Source organism: Lissotriton helveticus, chromosome 6 (genome assembly GCF_964261635.1).
Source record: "Lissotriton helveticus chromosome 6, aLisHel1.1, whole genome shotgun sequence".
NCBI classification, from domain to species: domain Eukaryota; kingdom Metazoa; phylum Chordata; class Amphibia; order Caudata; family Salamandridae; genus Lissotriton; species Lissotriton helveticus.
Window position 1 is genome coordinate 1,530,908,873 of NC_136067.1, and position 22,101 is coordinate 1,530,930,973.

At 48.4% G+C, this 22,101-nt stretch overlaps 1 protein-coding gene across 6 annotated transcripts in view; it reads left to right on the forward strand.

Moving 5' to 3' along the window:
- The window catches only part of PPP4R3B (protein phosphatase 4 regulatory subunit 3B), a 333,143-nt gene that overhangs the window by 301,726 nt on the left and 9,316 nt on the right, over window positions 1-22,101 (forward strand). For all 6 annotated transcript variants that reach the window (XM_078649315.1, XM_078649313.1, XM_078649314.1 and 3 more), the window contains one exon: window positions 10,138-10,340. In XM_078649315.1, the coding sequence (XP_078505441.1) occupies window positions 10,138-10,340 (203 nt within the window). The remainder of the gene's footprint in view (window positions 1-10,137; window positions 10,341-22,101) is intronic.

Sequence of the window (22,101 nt, forward strand, 5' to 3'; positions counted from 1 at the left end):
CCATAAACCTCGTTCCTTTAGAACAACAAGGTGCAGGGGTGTACTCACTGTATTTCTTAATTCCAAAGAAGGACGGGTCTCTCAGGCCCATTCTGGACCTCCGACCCCTGAACGAATACATCCTGTCAGAACACTTTCACATGCTCAGTTTGCAGCAAGTTCTACCATTGCTCAGTCAGGGAGATTTCCTAGCAACACTAGATCTGAAGGATGCATATTTCCACATTCCTGTTCACCCCAGTCACAGGAAATATCTCAGGTTCACCATCAACAACCAGCATTACCAGTTCAAAGTCCTGCCTTTCGGGGTCACTACTGCCCCCAGGGTGTTTACCAAATGCTTAGCGACAGTAGCTGCACACCTTCGGAGACAACACATCCATGTCCATCCCTATCTGGACGACTGGCTTGTCCAAGCAAAGTCAGCCCAGCAATGTGCCAGCCACATGTCCCGCACAATTCACCTCCTACACAGTCTAGGATTTTCCCTCAATTACCAAAAATCCCATCTACAACCCGCACCTGTCCAACAGTACTTAGGCGCGGAAATAAACACTCTGACAGCAACAGCGCAGCCGACCTCAGCAAGAGTCCACAGCATGCAGGTGCTCATTCAAAAATTCAAGCCCCAACACTCACTCCCAGCGCAAGTGTTCATGCAACTAATAGGCATAATGGCCTCCTGTATCTTTATAGTCCCACACGCGAGGCTGTGCATGCGTCCGCTTCAGGAGTGCTTGGCGCACCAGTGGAACCAGGCTCATGGACAGCTGAAAGACCTAGTGTTGGTGACCGGTCGTGCATACAACTCTCTGCATTGGTGGAACACACAAAACCTTTGCAGGGGACGACAGTTCCAGGAGCCTGTACCACAAATAGTGCTGACGGCGGACACATCTCTCCAAGGCTGGGGAGCGCATGTCCTCAATTACACCGTGCAGGGCCTATGGACAACACAGCAGAAAAAGATGCACATCAACCTACTAGAACTGATGGTAATCTTCATGTCAATGAAGGCGTTCAAGTTGCATTTGTGCAACAGTCGTGCTGATCCGGACGGACAACATGACTGCAATGTATTACATCCAGAAACAGGGAGGGACACACTCTCCACAATTGTCACACCTAGCACAGCGCATGTGGAAGTGGGCCATTCAAAGGAACATGTTCCTCATGGCAGAACACCTCCCGGGCAAGGACAACCAGATGGCGGACCTGCTCAGCATCAAATGCACGAGTGGGAGATCCATCCCTCAGTGCTACAACTGTATTTCCAGCAGTGGGGTCATCCAGAAATAGCCCTATTCGCCACTCAAGAAAACGCAAAATGCCACACCTTCGCCGCCAGGTTCCCACACCCGCAATCTCAGGGAAATGCGATATGGATGAACTGGTCGAACAGATTTGCGTACGCTTTTTCTCCGGCACCGCTCATACCGCTGGTAGCGCGCAAACCGAGGCAACACTCCATGACCCTCATCCTGGTTGCTCCGACGTGGGCAAGGCAAGCATGGTACACCACGTTCCTAGAATTTTCAGTGGTGCCCCACCAGCGCCTACGGCTCACACCCCGTCCCCTCACTCAGAACCGTGGAGACATTCAGCACCCAGATCCGCAACATTTGAGCCTTGCAATATGGCTCCTGAGGTCATAGAGTTTGGCTACCTGGACCTGCCCCCTGACTGTATGGCCATCATCAAGGAAGCTAGGCGGCCTACAACCAGGGCGTGCTATGCGGCAAAATGGAAGCGTTTTGTCATCTATTGTTCCAATAATAACATAAATCCGCTAGATGCATCAACGCAAAACATCATATGCTACTTGTTGCGCCTATACAGATGCAATCTAGCATACAGTTCCATCAGGATACATTTGGCAGCAATGGCTGCTTATCTTCAAAACAGACAGCACCTTTCCCTTTTCAGAGTGCCAGCCATTAAAGCTTTTTTGGAGGGACTCAAAAGGGTAATTCCTCCAAGACACCCGCCTTCGCCTGTCTGGAATCTAAACATAGTTCTCACCAGACTCATGGGTCCACCATTTGAACCTCTTCACTCTTGTGAGATACAATTTCTAACATGGAAAGTGGTTTTTGTGGTAGCGATCACATCGCTAAGACGGGTTAGTGAGCTGCAAGCCCTCACTATTCAGGAGCCTTTCATTCAGATGCATGCTAATAGGATGGTGCTGCGTACCAACCCTACATTTATGCCTAAGGTAGTGTCACAATTCCATATTAACCAAACTATTGAACTGCCAGTATTCTTCCCAAATCCTGATTCAGTGGCAGACAGAGCACTACACACACTAGATGTTAAAAGGGCTCTTCTGTATTACATAGACAGAACTAAAGATTTCAGAAAAACTAAGCAACTGTTTGTTGCCTTCTCTCCACAGCACAAAGACAACCCAATTTCAAAATCAGGTATAGCCAGATGGATTGTTAAGTGCATCCAAATCTGTTATCAAAAGGCTAAACGCACATTAACAGTTCCCCCACGTGCGCATTCCACACGCAAGTTAGGGACATCCATGGCTTTCCTAGGTAACATTCCTCTAGAGGATATATGCAGAGCGGCCACATGGACCACCATACACACATTCACCAAACACTACTGTGTGGATGTACACTCCAAACAGCAAGCTGCTATAGGTCAGGCTGTTCTCAGAACTCTTTTTCAGACTGCTGCAGCTGGCACAGGCAACCGCCGCTAAGGAGGGTACTACTATTTATTCTATGCATAGATATAAATTCAGCAGCCCACATGCCTCGAACAGAATATGCTACTTACCAGTATGCATCTGTTCTTGGCATGTAGGGCTGCTGACATTATATAATCAACCCACAGGATGACCCGGAACTCTAACCACATCCTGTGAAGTCCTCTTCACCAGACGATACCTCAGCAGTATTATAATGTCATGCAACATGCAGCTCTTCAGCATCCGGTACAAATTCACACAGAGGAGGATGAACATGACTTTTTATTTGAGATATTATCTAAAACAGAAAGGTCGGTTAGACACCTGCCCATGCTTGAGGGTATGATTAGGACCTGAGCAGACATTTAAAGATACTGTTAAATCAAGAGCAGTCACACCTCTCATTGAAAATAAATATAAGCTGGCTCCACATAATCTAAATTACATTGGATGGCAAGGACTTACTTATTCACTAGTCATGCATACAGCCCATAAAAGGGCCTCTTCAGAAGCTGCTGACAATTCTCCACCTCCAGATAAAGAATCCAAGGGAATAGGTGCCGCGGGGAAAAGGGTAGCCTTTCCAGATGCAACTTGTGAGAAAGTGCCCAGTTCTCCTGTCCAGATATGATAGATATAAGTGGGAAGCAATGAATGAGCTTATGAAGCACTTATCTGAACCGCACCGTAAAACAAGTAAACAGTGGCTGAAGGGAAAACAATAAGTAATTCTAACATCATGTGTGCCCTAGATGCAGGTGACCCATCAGCCTGAGGCATTAACACTAGCTTTATCCTATGCACGCATGCCAGCTCTAGTTTATACAGTAACATATACTAAATGTTCAATTTGATGGAGAGCATCCATTTGGTCCACATGTGGATTAAATGCTTGAAAAGAAATGACAAACGTGGTTTGAGAAGCTGGCTCTGTATGTGATATTGCCACTCGGTGGTTATACTAATGCACAGTCAAGGGGTTCTCCAAAAGTGTACAGGGCTCAATGTAATACCCAAAGTGCTCTGTGAGTGCTAGTGTGGGTGAGCAGCCTGAGGCATAAAATAGAAGAGTGTAAGACATTTATTGCTCTGATCAATAAATGGACACACGACTCAAGGAGATCCAGACCAATTTTAGAAAACTATACTTTGTTTTTATTCTTAGACCAAGATCTTCTTAATCAGGTAAGTACGTTTTTAATAAGAAATACTTTTCACTTTGAAAAATCAGCACGTAGAAACTTTTCAGCACTGTCCAATGTTATGCTATGGGGAAAACAATATTGCTGTTAAACAGGTAAGTATTGATCTTACAATCCCAGTCTTTGGAGCCAAAAGTCAGCAAGGTTCGGGTGAGCACCAAAACTGCACCACCGACGGCACATGGGTGGCCTTGTGCAGAGGTCAAAATCTGAGTTCGACCCAATGCTTTCCAATGGAGACGGGGTGCCTGGAGCCATACTGCTTGCAGTTAAGTAGATTAGGTGCAGGGGCCAAGCTTTGAGGGTTAGGTTGAACACAGGGGGCCACAAAGCTGCACCAAACACACTCCACCAACAGCTCCTGGCGGAAGGGTATAAGTTCGACATCGGTTGCTGAAGCCTTGTCAATGGGGATTCTTCTTTCTGCCAAAAGGCTGCAGGCCTGGCACCAGAGGTTGCAGGAGAAAAAACACTGACAGCAGAGGTAAGTAGAGGTGTAGGGGACTGTAGGGGCACCGTCGGTTCAGCTCACCAAGGCCGCGGGGCTTTGGGTGCAGGGAGTCTTCTTACCAGACCCAGTCGGGGTAAGCCTCTGGCTTCACATTGCAGGTGCAGTCGTGGAGATCAGGAGAGGTCAACCACCGGTAGACACAAGGTCAGGCTCGCAGGTGAGCCACTCAGACTCGGCCCGTGGGCATCTGGTGCAGAGTGGCCAGGAGATGTTGATCTGACTGGATCCAGAGTCCTTTGGGAAGGTTTCTTCTGGACAGGTCCACTGTGCCATGGGAGATTGCTGCCTTTTTCGAAGGCAGCAGTCCTCCCAGGGTTTTCAGATGTCACTGGCTGCAAGACCGGTTGTAGGTTTACAGAAGCTGGAGACAGGTCGGTAGGGCTGGGGCCAAGGCAGTAGTCGTCTGCCGTCTTCTCTGCAGGGCCGTCTTTTTAGGTCACCGCCGATCAAGTTTCTAGGTCTGGGGGAGCCAACTAAATACCAAATTTAGGAGGCATTTTAGGGGAGGGTTGGTGCGGGTTGGTCAATGGACACCTTAGCTGGGGGTACTGCACCCTCTGTTATACCATAGGGCATAGACCTAGCCCTGATTGGAGGGGACTCCCCATCTTCAGGATGGCGGGGACTGAAAGTTGTGCTTCACCTCGCCTCCTCCTGCCTTAGGCGTGGTGTTGGCAGAGGTGGGTACACCTATTTTTTTTTTTTTTTTTAGTTTTTGCTGCTGGTTTTCCCTGCCCAAAGTGGGGGTGTAAACTAGAGGCTGCCAACTGCTGCTAGCAGCAGAGTCTGGAAGTCACATTACAAAGGTGGCAGGCCTTTGAAGCTTCCCCTTCAAGCACTGGCCCATCCTAGGGTGAGGAGGTGAGAGACCTCTGCCCAGGATGTGCATTGTTTCTGGTCACAGAGAGCAGAGGCTGTCCACCCAGGAATCCAGAAACTTGTCTGTGTGTAGCAGGCTGCCTAAAGCCAGTCTGTACCCACACCAGGGTCAGTAGGTTTTCAGGGGGCACCTTTGAGTACATGGTAAAATAAAACTCACACTGGCATCAGTGTGGATTTATTTAAAGGAATAGTTTGATTCCAAACATTCCTGTGTTAATGAAGCCCTCCTAGTGCTGTGGAAGTAGAGTTTCCGAGTTTCCAGCCCATGTGCTCTATGGCTTCCCTAGCACTTACAATATTAGGATATGGACCCCAGTATTGTAGGGGCATATCTGCTCATGCAGATATGCCTTCACTTGTGGTATAGTGCACCCTGCCTTTAGATCTGTGAGGCCTGCTAGAGGGGTGACTTACCTATGCCTACAGTCGGTGTTCGCTGGCATGGCACCCAGGCAAGGTGCCATGTCAACTTTGTCGTTTTCTCCCTCACAGGGGCATACATGCTTCAAGGGCAATGGCATAGTCTCAGTGACGGGGGTCGCTCTTCAGCTTCTAGGCCCTAGGTACGATTTACTAGGTACTTACAGTGGATAGAACTACCAATTGCAGATTTGTTTATAGGAAAGAAGCACTGGCACAGGGTACCAGGTTGGCAGGGACCCTGTGCACTTCAGTTGAAACCACATCAAAACCAGGCAAAAAATGGGGGCTAACCATCCAAAAAGACATTTTCTTACACATTGCAAAGTTGGGGTGCATTGCAATCTCCTTCAGGTAAATCTTTTTTTCTGAAACAGTTTCCACGGGAAGGAAATAGGCAAGGGCCATCGAGTCAGACACTTTCCAACAGTGTCAAACCCAGTTTCAGGAATCTATGCTGGGGAAAACCTTTCCAATGTGCATACAAAAGTAATAGCAGAGGGAGAGGTGGCCCACCGAGGCCCCCTCTATTAGTGACTTCCCTTTTTCCTGATCACAGCACACCTACAGAGGCAAGAACTACCCAATTATTTATGCAGTGGGAACACATCACTTCAGACCCGTGGATCCTCGCCATTGTGATTTTGGGGTACTGTATCAAATTGCACACTTGTCCTCCCATTATTCTACCCCTATGTTGTGTACAGAGTTCAGATCTACAACCCCTGCAGTAAGAGGTGCATGTGCTCCTAGCAAAGGGCATCATAGAACCTGTACACCAAGGCAAAGGAGTCTATTCGCTATGATGGTGGGTGAAACATGGGACAGGCTACATAGATTTACAGTGAAGGCATATCTGCATTTAACCCTCAGAGAGGGGGACCAGCCTGCCCGCCTCCTGGCTTGGCTGCTCCGAAGGGAGAAACAGAGTTCCCTGATTTTATTACTCACGCTGGCATATGACAAATTTCCACAACCCAATCCACGATTAACGGTGAGCTACAAGTATGGGTATATGGACAGCGGGAAGGGGGATTCCGCAGCACAGGCGTTCTTGAGAACGCTGAAATGACATGTCTTGGAGCCAGAACAACAAGAGGTGTTATACTTGGCCCTAACCAGAGATGAAATCCAGGAGGTGATTAATCCCCTGCCGTGATGCAAAGCCCCAGACCCTGATGGACTCCTTCCATAGTTTTATGCTATATGGTGCATAGAACAAGGTCTTTTTTTCTTCCTAAAGTGGTTACACCATTTCATGTAGGTCAATCTCTCACTTTGCCCACCTTTTTCCCACCTCTGCACCCTTCCAAGGTGGAGGAGAGACTCCACCATCTGGACCCTAAACGTGCTCTATCATTCTACCTTGACCACACCAAAGATTTCCGGTTAGATTATCAACTTTTATTGGATATTTAGGTGCCAAGAATGGCCGGCCTGTTCAAAAACATACCATCTCTCGATGGGTTGTCCTTTGTATAAAGATCTGCTATGCTTTAGCTAAGAAACCACTGCATTGGCACATGGAATCCCACTCCTTAATATCTGCCAGGTGGCAGCTTGGGCATCCCTGCACACGTTTACCAGACATTACTGCCCGGACAGCCAAGTCCGGAGGGACAGCTATTTTGCCCCTTTTGGACACCCAGGACCTTCTCGTCTGAACTTGTTTAGCAGTCCATCCTCTGGGGATATTATCGCTGGGGTATCTAGTCTAAGGTAAGAATTATACAACTAACTGTCTCTTTCAGATGAACAAGTTACTTACTTCCTGTAACAATGTATTTGTAAGAGGCACATGTTAGTTGTAGATTCCTTACCGCCCCACTCATCCTCCCTGCTCTGCTAATTGATTTCTAGGGATAGGGACTCCTATACAGGGACCTAGTTGTGGCGCACCGGTGGTCCGTGTCTTGCGTGGCTCTACGCTTCTGGCATGGAATGTCGTGTCAGAACTGACGTCAGCGTACAGCGGCATATCTAAGTAGGCACCGTAAAGTCATCCCAGCGATCACAACAAAGGACGCAGAGTCGACTGACGCCACCCACTGACGTGCAGGGGTACTGCTAAAGAAAAATCTCCGGATCCAGACTGATGCCTGGGGTAAATTCTAAGGTAAGGAATCTACAACTAACATTTGTCTCCTACAGATACATAGTTACCAAAGGTAAATAACTCGTTCTTTAATGCACTATCTACAAGAAACTAAGAAATTATGTATAGGAAACCAGATGTTTGTCTCCTTTGCCAAGGCAACCAAGTGTTCCCCAGTGAGTAAAAGGAAAAATCTCGAGATGGATTGTAGAGACAATCCTGACTTGCTATTCTATGGCGGGGATGACACTGCCCACACATCCTAGAGCCCTCATAACTAGGAAAAAGGGTGCAACATGAGCCTTCCTGGTGAATGTACCCCTGGATGCAATCAGCGCAGCACCGACATGGCCATCACCACACGCCTGTGCAAAACATTATTTTGTGGACATTCAAATGAACAAGGAAGCACAGATGGGGCAAAAGGTACTACAGCACCTGTTTGCAAACACTTCCTAATTTCCTCCCAAGGGAAAGATACCGCTATGTAATCTAATGCACAGCATGTGAATCCAGGAAAGTATTCATGCTGCAAAACGAAATGGTTACTTACCAGTAGGAGTAGTTTTGCAGCTTGAAGTGTTTTTTGGATTCACATGCGACCCACCCGCCTCCCCAGAAATGGGAGATGATGCAACCAGGTGGGGAAATAAGCAACAAAGAGGAAGAAAAGGGAATCAGAAGATGGCAACTTTGCATAGGAACATCCGGGGAGCTGTCTGACATCACACAAGCGATGGACGTACCATCAAATGGTGGTCAACGATGCCCACAAGAAAAAAAAAAGACTATTCCGGACCCACCCACTAGAAGGCGGAATAATGCAAAGCATGTGAATCCTTAAAACTCTTCAAGCTGCAAAACTGCTTCTACTGGTAACCGTTTAATTACCGGCATTTCGATTCTTAGATAACAAGCAACACTAAGGGCAGAACTTCTTACTAGCTAGAACTTTAGGCCTTTGGCAAATCCTTTACAACTGTGAAGTGAAGAGCGATCCGTTCTGCTACGGATTCAGTGTTTTGGTCTGTCTATTGGTGGAGCTGTAAGTTTGTGTATATTAGCTTCTGTCTCATTTGTTTTCTTCCTCCCACTTAAGCTATTAGCTCATGTCACTGTGGATGAAGGCGTTCTGCTCTTTTACAAGAAGTGAATCCACACAAAAATGGTTCCTGTTCTGTCCTATGCTTTTCAAAACATTTTGTTTGTAGCCAATTTCAGGAGCTTGTCTGTGAGGGTGAGAAAGGTATAGATGGTGCTTATATGTACATGTGTTTTGTAACACTAGACTTTATATTCCATTCTATGCAGCAAAAAATATTTTGGGATCAGACTTGTTTGTATGGAGGAATTGTCCTCTCATGTGTATTGGTCATGTGGACAAGAAGTGAGGAGCTATTCTGAACTCTACTGAAACGCCTAAAGGAGATTGTTGGTGGACTACGGTGTTCAGTTTCACTTTGGGAGTGACACAATACCAAGTGGATCTCGATTAGTTTTTCTGTTACACAACCTCTTAGTAAAAGTTGTTGGTGTACTTGAACATGGTTGATGGAAAGAAAGGTTAATCTGTCTTATAAAAGCATTTTGCAGTTCATCATTTAAAACACAATTTCAAAGGGCTTGGATTTATTTTCTTTTGGTAATTTTCCTTTGCTTTTATAAAGTTGTATAAGCCGAATGGTTTTGCTTTGCTTCTTATGTTATGTAACCAAGGTATCACAGTATGTTTTCACTCTATAGTGTTTCTTTTTTGCCGTACGGGTTCTTTCATTTTTGTAATATTGATCTTTCTAATGTAGCAGTAGACCTTTTTTTTAAAGAAGTTAAAAAAAGTCCTGAATTGACTGTAAAATTGCTAGAACTAGATTTTCGCCATGATGTTCTGCAGATAAAATCATAGATGTTTATCTTAGCTTATTGTTGATCTTCCATAGAAACAAATTGCCTGGGGTTCAAAGATGTTAGTAGTTAGTTTACTTTGGTTACATTTTTTAACATCTCTCCTCACCTCATGTCAGGCTACCTTCTCACTCCTTGTCATAAAGGCTAACATTTTACAGTTTATACATAGCCCTAAAAATGCAAATTCTTTAACAGGATGCAGAATTTATATATTATTCATGATGTGAAATGAACCTCTATCGACTTTAGACTTCTACTGACCAGTAGGATTGTCTTTACTATTAAAATCATTTTATCCAAACAAATGTCTAATGATTTCTATTTTTACCTTTGTCGTGTTTCAGAAGTTGAGCTGATAAGAGATTGTTACTTAAGATGGCTGAATTTCATGATTATTTTATCACTTGCTTTGCTTTAGCTAAAGAAAGTGAAGACAAGGAGAATCTTCCGAAGAGGACAACAGGAGGTGGATTCAAATTCACATTTTCCCATTCTGGCAGCACAGCCAATGGGGCAAACAATTCTCATAACAAATCTGTGGCTGCTCAGACTCCACCAGCAGGTTCTAATGGTTCTGCTTCGAAAAATGCAAATCTAAATGCAACATCCACAACTCCGAAGGTGAGCGGTTTCTGGTTTATTTTTCCCTTTGGTTTTCTAGTTCTGCTTCATTGCTTGTTTAATAGATTTGAGGGTTTTTAAGACTATCTCCGTCAGTTTGTGAATCTTTGAAATGTTAATTGCAGTAAGCCTATCCAGATTCTAGCCCACCTCTTCTTTCACATGTGTTCTAATTCTCCCCCCCCCCCACCCCCACCCCCCTCTCACACACAAAGTAGCCTGTTGGGTTGTCTTCACTGTAGTGCAAGAGGGGTGATCCTGGGATGGTTCTTACCCAGTTTTACAATTTTACAAGCTTTTATAGTCCATCAGAAATACAGGCGTATTCAGTTTTTTCATTTGTTATTCATTCATTGTTTTGGTTTCAATGTTGTGAACTACCTCTTGCACCTAACAGTAACTGAAAAATGACTGGCCTCATCAGACCGTTAGGAATTCTAGCTACCCCAATGATAATCTGGTACTTCATGTATTAACCATGTGGAGTACTACTACTCCCATCAGTCAGGGTTTCTCCATCAAAAATGGGAAAGCTAGAGCACTTATTTTTCTGAGAATGTATTTATACTTCAGTGAATGAAACCCAGCAAGGCACTAGTCCACTGCAATGACAGATGCTTGGTCAAAGGCAAGTCACAGCTGATCTCAGGACTAAGAGTGCTTTACCTAAGCTGTTCCAGGAACGATGCCAGATCACATAATTTACCCCATGGAAGTCATACACCACGATAAGTGATGCACCTGTTATAAGTTGGACCCAGTCCAGATCAGTGGCACTTTATGCAGGTCAGAGATTCACCACACTTTGAATCACCCCCATAAATGCCACCTCAGCCATCACTGTACCACTTTTGAGTTATGCTGGAGTATCAAATCACATGACTATTTTGTTTAGTCTCATAAAGTACCTTTACTGTAGATGGTGTGTATGGAAGTGGGTATCTGTTGCAGTAACCCCCCCCCCCACACACACTTTTTGCCTGATACCTGATGCACATTTACTTGGTGTGCCCTGGGGCCCTGCCAATCAGGTACCCAGGGCCTGTGTTACTTCCCTAAAAACTGTACTAAAGCCTAAACCCAATTGGCATCTCTGGCCAAATGTCAGCCGCTGGTAAATGGCACCCTAGGTACCCAGGGCATTGTGACCAGAGAAGACCCCTAAGGGCTGCAGCACTTACTGTGCCACCCTTAGGGGCCCTGTACCCTGACACACACACTTCCTTTGCAGGCAGAGTGTCCTGGTGCAGAACTAAACAAAAAGTCGACATGGCACACTTCCCTGTGTGCTATGCCCACAAACCCACTGCCCTGGCATACATCATCCACCCCTCTAGCTGGGTGCCCTATTCCAGTGGTGTGGGCCATGTGCCACTACAGTACCCAGGGCCATTGCTGGGCACTGTAAGTGCAGTGATGCCATTAAGAGTATATGGTGCTGGGAGGTTGTCATTACGAACTCCACAGCACCATAATGGCTACACTGAAGACTGACAAGTTTGACATCCAACTTCTCAGCACATTAAACCCACACTGATGCCAGTGTGGGATTCAATGTAAAATGCACTACAGAGGGCATCTTAGAGTTGCCCCCTGAAACCTAACCTACAATCCACGTCTTGTCTGAGAGGCTGCCTGGGCTGCCACACAGCAGACCTGTTACTGGACCCCTGGGTGGAGAGCCCCTGCTCTCCTGGGCCTGCAACAATTCACATCCTGGGTCGAGGTGCCAAGCCTCCTCCCCCAGGATGGGCAGGGGAAGCTTCAAAGGCATTCCGCCTTTGTGAGCTTCTCCAGACCACTTGCTGTACTCAGCAACTGGCCCCCACCAGTTCTGACCCCCACTCTGGCGGGAAGACTGGCGGGAGACCCTACGTCAGGAAAGGGGGTGTGCCAGCCTGTGCCAACTCTACCCCTCAGGTGGGAGAGGCGAGGCGAAGCACGACTCCGGGCTACCGCCATCTTGAGGATGGGGAGCCCTAAGCACTCACAGCTAGGCTCCTGCCCCCCTCCCACAGGAGAGGAGCAGGTTAGGGGGTGTACCCACCCCAGGACAGGGCCCTATTGGTCCCTGCCCTCACCCTACCCTTAACGCCCCTAAAGTTTGTATTTAGGGGCACCCTGAACCTTCCTTCCTCAGATCCCGATTGCAACAAGAAGAACAAAAAACAAGAAGACCTGCCGTGCAGCTGGTAACAAGAGGACGACGCCCACTAACTTGGCCCCAGAACCTTACAGGCCTGTTGATCCTTGAACCTGCTCCTGCGAAACTCGGGCATCTCCTGCGGACAGCAACCTCAAACCCCGGAGGATCTGCCTGCCTTGAACCTTCCAAAAGACTGGGATCCCACGAGCAGTGGTTCTGCTCAAACAGCAATACCCCTGGTGCCAGCCAGGAACCGCGAATCCAGCCCACTCTGCACCCACCGAGCCCGGCCTGTGCCCGAGTGATCCAAGACCACGGGGACGTCCCCCCGGCGACTGTGACCCGGAGTCCAGTGCCCAAAGACCCTCATCGACGACCCAGACGACGCCTGCAGCCTCAACCAGGGACCCCTCCAACTACGACCAGCTGAGGGTAAGATTTCCCCGACGCCAAAAGACACCTACCTCTTCTCCGAGATCCCAACTTACCTCTCGAAGTGGTGGTCGCACCTGAAGAATCTCCGTCCCCGAGTCTGCAGCCTTTGCTCACTTTTTAACTTTCCCATTGAATAACATTGAGCGCCCGAAGGCTCAAAAGCACCCTGCACCCAGCCGCCCGAGTGCCGCTGGAAGTGCAACTACTACTCTACTTGACTTCTCCACTTGCCCCGAGTAAGTGACCAGGAGCTCAGCTCCCACAGCCGCGGGGCCTGCTTGCTTGCAGCCACCAACCAAAGGCCTGCTACCCTCCATTGGATTGCATTGGGCCTACTCTCTCTGCACCCGGCTGCTCCTGTGCCGCTGAGGGTGTAACTACTGTACCTTTCTGACCCTGGGAGACCCCCGAGTCTATGCCCAGAAACTTAACTACACGAGTCGAGTACTTACCTAAAAGCCGATAACTCATTTTCCTTCCATAGGTTAACATTGACTGGTTTCACTTGAAATTTCTTCTAAGCGTGGAGTTTTGAAACTTTAAAATGTTCATCTAAAATCAGCCGAATAACGAATTCCGAATTCCTCACCTGTGATCAGGAGAGAAGCCAGTACTGTACCTTTTAGCCCAATGCTGAACCGCAAAAGTAATTATAACTGTAACCTGATTTTTCTTCCATAGGAAACCATTTCTTCTAAGTGTCGATTTTTGCAAAAACAAATATTCCTTAAAAATCGTACCGACTACTAAAACGTCATTACTTACCTGTCTTAGGTAGAGATCCCAGTGCTGAATTTAAGAATCCAGCACTGGATTACAAAAGTAACGAGAACCTACTTTACCTGCGACTTGAATTTCCTCCCATAGGATAACATTGCTTGGTTTTCACTGAAAGTGTCAACTTTGAAAATACATTTATATTCTTTAAAAATCACAACTGTAACAAACGCTTTTACTTACCTGTTCACAGTACATGTCCCGGGACTGAATCTAGGATCCAGTCCTGGGGTTAGAAAAGTAATCCAATAAGTAATCAATTGCATTGATCTAGCAAAACCCATTGAACTCAATATAAAATTTTGTTTGAAATTGTGTTGCCTATTGCAACCACTGTAGCTATTGTAGTTACAAAGTCTATTGCCTTTTTGCAAAGTAATTACCTAAAGTCACTCTTATTGAGGAAAGTATATTTTGATACCTGTTGGTTCTAAAATAAAACTACTATCTTTTTGATATAAAACAATTGGCCTAGAATTCAGTTCTTGAGTGTGAGACCATTTGCTGACTGAGTGTGTACAACAAATGCTTTACACTGTCCTCTGATACTGCCTTACTGCTCGACCAAGCTACCAGGTTAGAGATTAAGGTTATATCGAACTTTAGAGTGCATCTGCTGCACAATAAAAACCTATAATATGTGGAGTCCTACTACCATGGGAGCCACCACCTACCTCGCTTGGGTTATAATTGCAAGCTACACATCCCTTAGGATTATTGGGTCTCAGTTTATAATTTAGCACATTTGTGAAAAGGCCTAAGGGAGGTTCCCAAATATGCGGAAAGGGATGTGTAGGTTCCAACGGTCATCAGTTTAGCTAGACTTACATTGCAACTGAAACTGGCTTGATACCTCTTTAAGAAGGACATGCGTGAAATTAGTTGCCAACCACAAGATACTGGATCGATAATTTTTATTTTCTCAAGGGTGATTAAGATGCATGATTAGGACAGCATCTTGAGACCCAGTCGACATGGTCATGGATCAGAAAAATATAGAACTTGAAGTGTCTGGCCCAAACAGCAGCTTCCTGAAACATCACGTATAAAAAAAAAAAAAAGAAGTTATTTGACAGGCAGAAGTATGAAAGGTTGGTAGAAATCAGTGAGCAACTGTAAATCTAGTGAAGCACGTACTCTGTATGACGTCTCCCTTGCATTTTATTTTATTCTCATGAACTACAAGCTGTGTTTTTTGGGCCTCATGGGGGACCTCAATTTTTTTCCCCTTGTCAATTTTGAGATTCCTTTGGTAAATTAAAGTAGCAGTTATATCTTTATATAAAAGATCTATCTGAAAGAAACACATAGTGATAGATTCCTTACCTTAGAATTACCCCCAGCCGTCAGACTGGATCCGGAAAGTTTTCATCAGCAGTACCCCTGTGTGTCGGTAGGTGGCGTCGTGCGGCTCTGCGTCAATCGCTGGCGTCGTGGCAGCTGAGATAACGTCGCGGGCACTAAGGCACCGCCCACTCGCGCTGACGTCAGTTCTTTCTTTTTCCGTGCCAGTAAGCGCAGAACCGGGAGGAGCAGGAATCCGCAGTCCATTTTTTAATACCTTTTTGTCCCCGTTTTTTCATCAAGGCTTTCGACTCCTAAGGTGCAGTTAGGATGCCCGGTTACAAGTCCTGTGAGGACTGTCACTTTAATATGTCGGTGACGGACCCTCACCGATTGTCTCTTTTCTGCCTGGGCTGTGACCACGACCCCAAGTTGTGCCTGACTGCCGGGCCATGGTGCCGAAAACTTTGCGGGAGCGGTCCCGAAAGTTGGTGAAAGCCCAGCAGTTGGCTCCGCGCCAATCGAGGTCCCGGTCCTGTGGGAGTTCGAGGGACAATGCGCGGAGCCATCATCATCGGTCTTCGGGGTCGGAGTTGCAGAAACGACATAGTTCTCCGACTTCCTCGCCGGTCGCTCGACCTGGCTGAGTGAGCGGGTGGTGCCTCCCCCGTGGCTCCGGTGGAGCCTATGCAGTCGCCGCCGGCCTACCTGCCCTTTCCAGGTTGGTCGGCGACTCCGGCCCAGATACAGGAATTCCTGTCGGCCATGGCTCACCTCTTTGGGCCGTTTGGTCCCGCTGGTGCACCTTCGGGCCACGCGGTCCCGCGTGGGGGTCCTCGCCTCTCACCGCCGTCGGCTCCGGCCTGGCACTGCGGGACCCCACTGGATCCATGCCTGGATCCCGGTTGACGCCGGTTGACCTTGTAACACCTCCACGACCCCGTCGGCACCACTTCCGATGTCGCCCACCCCTCAGAACGATGTCTGCCCCTGTTTCAGCCCTGAAGTGGACGCAGTGTCCGCCCGGCGTCGCTCGATGCTGTTCTCGACGCCTCTCGATGGTTTCTATCCCTATGTCCCTACTCCTTATTTTGAGCCTGTACACCAGCCTGAGGAGGAAGGGGAGACTGGGAGTGGTCTGAGGACCCTCTCGCAGCTGGGCTGAGGAGTTGGGGGATGCCACTGGTCTGGATATCGGTGGTCTGGATACCTCACCAGACCTTGGCATGCCATCTCCTACCGTGGCTATGGAGGAGGTTGCAAGTGACGCAGTGGTGTTGCGTAGGGCAGCCAAGTCCCCCGAGCTCCCTACTGTGGCCGTCAGGACTAACCTCCTGACAGAAGTGCTTCAGCCAGCAGCTACTTCTGCGGAGCCCCGGCTTCCCTTCACCTAAGCACTTTCTGACGTTCTTTTGGACACTTTGTCCAGGCCCACTATAGGGGCTCCTGTGGATAGGAACGTGGCCCGACGCCATCGCCCGGTTCCGGGCGACCCCATTTTCCTCTCCCAACACCCCACCCCTGGGAGCTTGGTTGTCCAAGCCTCTGCTTCCCCGACGGCCTTCCCTTCCGCATCCTGGCTAGGGAATCCAAGAAACTGGATCAGTTCGGGAAGAAGATTTTTTTCTTCCCCCAGTTCTGCGCTGCGGTCCGTGAACACTTCATGCCTCTTGGGCCTTTATTCCCACTCTCTGTTGGATACGGTGGCACAAGTATTGCCTCAGTGTCCGGTTGAGGCCTGGATAGCTCTCTCCTAGGCTGTTGCAGAGGGTAGAGACGCAGCAAAGTTCATGATTCGTTGTGGCATAGACACCGCTGATTTACTGGGCAGATTGATGGCAACGACGGTCGCGGTTCAACGCCACGCCTGGTTGAGGACCACTGGATTCTCCGGGATGTCCAAAACACACTTATGGACATGCCCTTTGATGGCCGTCGCCTCTTCGGCGATAAAGCAGACCACACGTTGGAGCGGTTTAAGGACTCACAGACTACGGCCAAGTCCTTAGGACTCTCCACAGTCCGCCCTCTGCTGGTTGCTATGCTCTCCTTTTGTGGCACTGGAAGGGGAGCCCGCAGCATTTGCAACAGAGCCACAAGCTTGCACAGCAACCTTCCCAGCGCAGCCGCGGACGCGGGTTCTGCCATGGCAGAACAAGGGGCCAGCGGGCGGGTCAGTCCATCTCCACCCCAGCCACCATTGCCTCCAAACCTTCCTAGTCAGACCTTTTCAGACCCATCAGACGCCAGTGGGCGGCAGGCTTTGCCATCACCTCCCTCACTGGCGCTCCATCATATCGGCAGGTGGGTTTTAGGAATAGTCCGAAGGGGCTACTCCTTCCCCTTCGAGACTACCCCTTCCCCTTCGAGACTACCCCTCCAGCCATCTCAATACCACCGCATGTTGTGGGATCCCTTGGTGGTACTTAAGCAGGAAGTTGCGCCCTCTTGTCCAAGGAGGCCATCAACGCATTCAGACGCCAGAAGTAGGTTGTGGTTGCTATTCCCACTACTTTCTGGTGCTTTTCGTCGCAAGTGGAGCTGCAGTCTGTGTTGCACCTTTCCGCCTATACCACTTCTACCCAGAGTACTGAAGATGATCAGGCGCGACCGGGCACAAGTCATTCTTGTGGCCCCTGACTGGGCTTGCTGCGATTGGTATCCCGAGCTACTCAGTATGTGCATCCATCCTTCGATCAGAGAGCTACATCAGGAGGATCTTCTGTTGCAGCAGCAGGGGACGGTCCTCCACCCGAACCTGTCCAGCCTCCACCTCTTTGCGTGGATATTGAGTGGCGGCAGTTGATTTCTTTCGACTTGCCTCCTGAAGTTTGGGATGTCAATCTGGCAGCCAGGCATCCCTCCACTAAGGTGGTATACGTCTGCAGGTGGAACACATTCGTGGCATGGTGCACAGCAAAGGCTGTGGATCCCCTTTCTGCCCCTCTTTCTGAGGTCTTTTTGTTCCGTCTCTCTTTAGCCCGGCAGGGCTCTGTTCTGGGCACTATCAAAGGTTATCTTTCTGCCATTTCGGTTCAAGTTCCCTGTTGTAAATAGATTTCTCAGAGGCAATACACACCTTTTCCCTCCTATTTGATGCCACAGTGGGACTTGAATCTAGTTCTTACATCTCATGTGTGCTCCTTTCGAGCCCCTTCATAACTGTCCTCTTTGTCTCTTGACCTTGAAGACAGCCTTCCTGGTTGCCATCACCTCTGCTAGGCGAGTGAGTGAGCTCCAGGCTCTTTCCTGTAAGCCTCCTTTTCTGCCGGTCCATCCGGACAAGGTTGTGCTCAGGCCCAGTCCTTCCTTTTTGCCAAAAGTTGTTACAGCCTTTCATATTGGGCAGACTATTACCTTGTCCACCTTCTTTCCGCATCCTTCCAGAGGGGAAGAGAAGCTCCACCGTCTGGACCCAAATCGTGCTCTTTCATTTTATCTCAACTGCACACAGCAGTTCCGGGTGGATGACCAACTCTTTGTTGGCACCGCTGGCACCAAGAAAGGTCGGGCGGTGCTTAAGAGGACTATCTTCAGCTGGGTCGTCTTATGTATCAAAGCCTGTGACTCTTTGGCTAAAAAATAACCTATGGTGGGGCTGCGTTCTCAATCCACTAGAGCAACTGCAGCCACTACTGCATTGGGACGTGGTATCCCCCTGCAAGACATTTGCAAGGCAGCCACGTGGGCCTTGCTGTACACATTGTAAGGAAGTGGCTCTATATATACTGGACCAAAGTAAGGTACAGTGTGCACAGTCCACAGTCCCCAGAGGTATTGCAGAGGCTAAAGTTGGATATAACCTTACACTCTAAAGTGGTAGCTTGGTCGAGCAGTAAGGCAGAATCAGAGGACAGTGTAAAGCGTTTGTTGTACAGTCAGCAAATGGTCTCACACACTCAAGAACTGAACTCTAGGACAATGGTTTTGTATATAAAAATATATAGTTACTTTATTTGAGAACCACAGTAGGTATCATAAATACTTTCTCAGAATGAATACTTTCAAGGAGCAGTTGATTTTTAAATGCAATAGTTAAACAAGTTAAACACAAAATAACATTGAGCTCAATGGGAGTTTTTAAGTAAATGCAATAAAATTACTTTACGTAGGTTTTTCTTCCTCTGGGCTGGATCCTGGATTCAGCCCTGGTGCAGTTCATGTAAACAGTTGAACAAAATAGTTTTTGTTATACAGGCAATTTTTAAGGAATATTTGTAAGTTTGAAAAATCGACACTTGGAACAATTTCTGGTAAAAACCAGACAATGGGTTCCTATGGAGGAAAATTGGGTTAACAGTAAATAAAGGTTATAATTAATTTTCAGGTTCAGTGCTGTGCTCAAAGATGCAGCACTGGGATCTCTCCTGATTGCAGGTGAGTAAATTCGTTTTTGATGTTCTGGCGATTTTTAAGGAATATTTCAAAGTTGTGAAAATCGACACTTGAAATAATTTCCAAGTGAAACCAGCCAGTGTTACCCTAAGGAGAAAATCAAGCTATCGGTCTTTGGATAAGTACTCGGCTGGCAGAGTTATGATTCTGGGGGTAGACTCGGGGGTCTCACAGGGTCAGGTAAGTCCAGTTGTTACAGCCTCAGTGGCACAGGGGCAGCCGGGTGCAGAGTGAGTAGGCCCAATGTAATCCTAAGGAGGATAGGGGACCTTTGGTTGGTGGCTGCTAGAAGGCAGACCATGCCACTGTGGGAGCTGAGCTCCTGGTCACTTACACAGGGCAAGTGGGGAAGTAGAGTAGGATAGGTGTTGCACTCCCAGTGGCACTCGGGCGGCTAGATGCAGGGTGCTTTTGGGCCTTCGAGTGCCCAATGTTATTCAATGGAAAAGCTGGAAGTAGAACAAAGGCTGCAGGCTCGGGGACGGAGATTCTTCAGGTGCGACCACCACTTCGAGAGCTAAGTTGGGATCTTTTGACGTCGGGAAATCTTACCCTCGGCTGGTCGCAGTTGGAGGGGTCCCTTGTTGTGAGGCTGCAGGTGTTGTCCGGGATGGTCCTTGGGCACTGGATTCGTAGTCACAATCGCTGGGGGGACGTCCCCGTGGCCTTTGTTCACTCAGGCAGAGGTTGGGCTCGACGGGTGCAGGGTGTGCTGGATTCGCGGTTCCTGGCTGGCACCAGGGGTGTTGCTTGTTTGAGCAGAACCACTGCTCGTGGAAGAGTCCGTCTTTAGATGAGCAAGGCAGGAAGGTACTCCTGGGTTTTCGAGATTGCTGTCCGCAGGAGACGCCGGGGTTTAGCAGGAGCAGGTTCAAGGATTGACAGGCCTGTAGGGCTGGGGCCAAGTCAGTTGGTGTCGTCCTCTTGTTAGCAGCTGCACGGCAGGTCTTCCTTATTTTTTCTTGTTTTAAATTGAGATCTGAGGAAGGAAGGTTCAGGGTGTCCCTAAATACTAAATTTAGGGGCGTTACAGGTAGGGTAAGGGCAGGGACCAATGGATCCCTTTCCTGGGGTGAGTACACCCCCTATCCTGCTCCTCTCCCGTGGGAGGAGGGCAGAAGCCCATCTCTGTTTGTGCAGGGATCCCCATCCTCAAGATTGCCGGAGCCTGGAGTTATGCTTCACCTCACCTCTCCCACCTGAGGGTTGGCAGAGGCTGGCACACCCCCTTTCCTCACTTAGGGTTTCCCACCTGTCTTCCCGCCAGAGTGGGGGTCAGAACTGGTGGGGGGCCAGTTGCTGAGTACAGCAATTGGCCTGGGGAAGCTCACAAAAGGCGGCATGCCTTTGAAGCTTGCCCTGCCCATCCTGAGGGAGGAGGCTTGTCACCTCATCCCAGGATGTGCATTGTTTCAGGCCCCAGAGAGCGGCAAGCTCTCGACCCAGGGGTCCAGAAACATGTCTGGTTGTGGCAGCCCTGGTAGCCACGCAGTCAGGACACTGGGAGTTGGTTAGGTTTCAGGGGGCATCTCTAAGATGCCCTCTATAGTGCATTTTACATTAAACCCCCCACTGGCATCAGTGTGGGTTTAATGTGCTGAGAAGTTTGATACCAGACTTCTTAGTCTTCAGTGAAGCCATCATGGTGCTCTGGAGTTCGTAATGACAACCTCCCAGCACCATATACTCTTAATGGCATCACTGCCCTTACAGTGCCCAGGAATGGCCCTGGGTACTGTAGGGGCACAGGGCTCATGCACCTGTGCCCTCACCACTGGCATAGTGCACCCAGCTAGAGGGGGGACAGAGGTATGCCAGGGCAGTGTGTTTGTGGGCACGGCACATAGGGATGTGTGCCATGTCGACTCTGTTTAGTTCTACACCAAGACACTCAGCCTGCAAAGGCAGTGTGTGTGTCAGGGTACAGGGCCCCTAAGGGTGGCACAATAAGTGTTGCAGCCCTTAGGAGTCTTATCTGGCCACAGTGCCCTGGGTACCTAGGGTACCATTTACCAGGGACTGACATGTGGTCAGAGATGCCAATTGGGTTTAGGTTTCAACACAGTCTTAGGGAAGGAACACAGGCCCTGGGTACCTGGTTGGCAGAAACCCAGGGCACACTCAAAGTACATCAGCAATTCAGCAAAAAGTGGGGGCATACCATGCAAAAAAGATGGCACTCTCTCACACACGTTTATTAAGCATTACTGCCTGGACAGTCAAGTCCGGAGAGACTGCTTCTTTGGCCGTTCTGTTCTCCTGGACTTTCTGGTCTGATCTTGGTTCGCAGACCCACCATCGGGGTTGGTATTGCTAACGTATCTATTCTAAGGTAAGGAATCTATCACTATGCGTTTCTTTCAGATGAACAAGTTACTTACCTTCGGTAACAATATTTCTGATGGATACATCTGCCAGTGGATTCCTCACCTTGTGAATATCCCCTGCGCAGCAGCCATTCGGAAACTTTTGTAGCTCTCCACGCCGGCGAGTTCATGGACGACGTCACAGAGGGTACGACTCCGCCCGCGACCCCGCTGACGTCACTGGATCCATAATAGGGCCTCGTCGGTGTGATGACGTCCGTTCCCTTTTTTCCACGTCATCGACGCCAACGGTTTCTTTGGGACTCTCCGTAGTAACTTTGTATTTCTTGCTGTTTTCTTCTGTTTCTCTCGACAATGTCCGCGAGGAAGTCTGGTTTTAAGCCATGCAGGGAGTGCG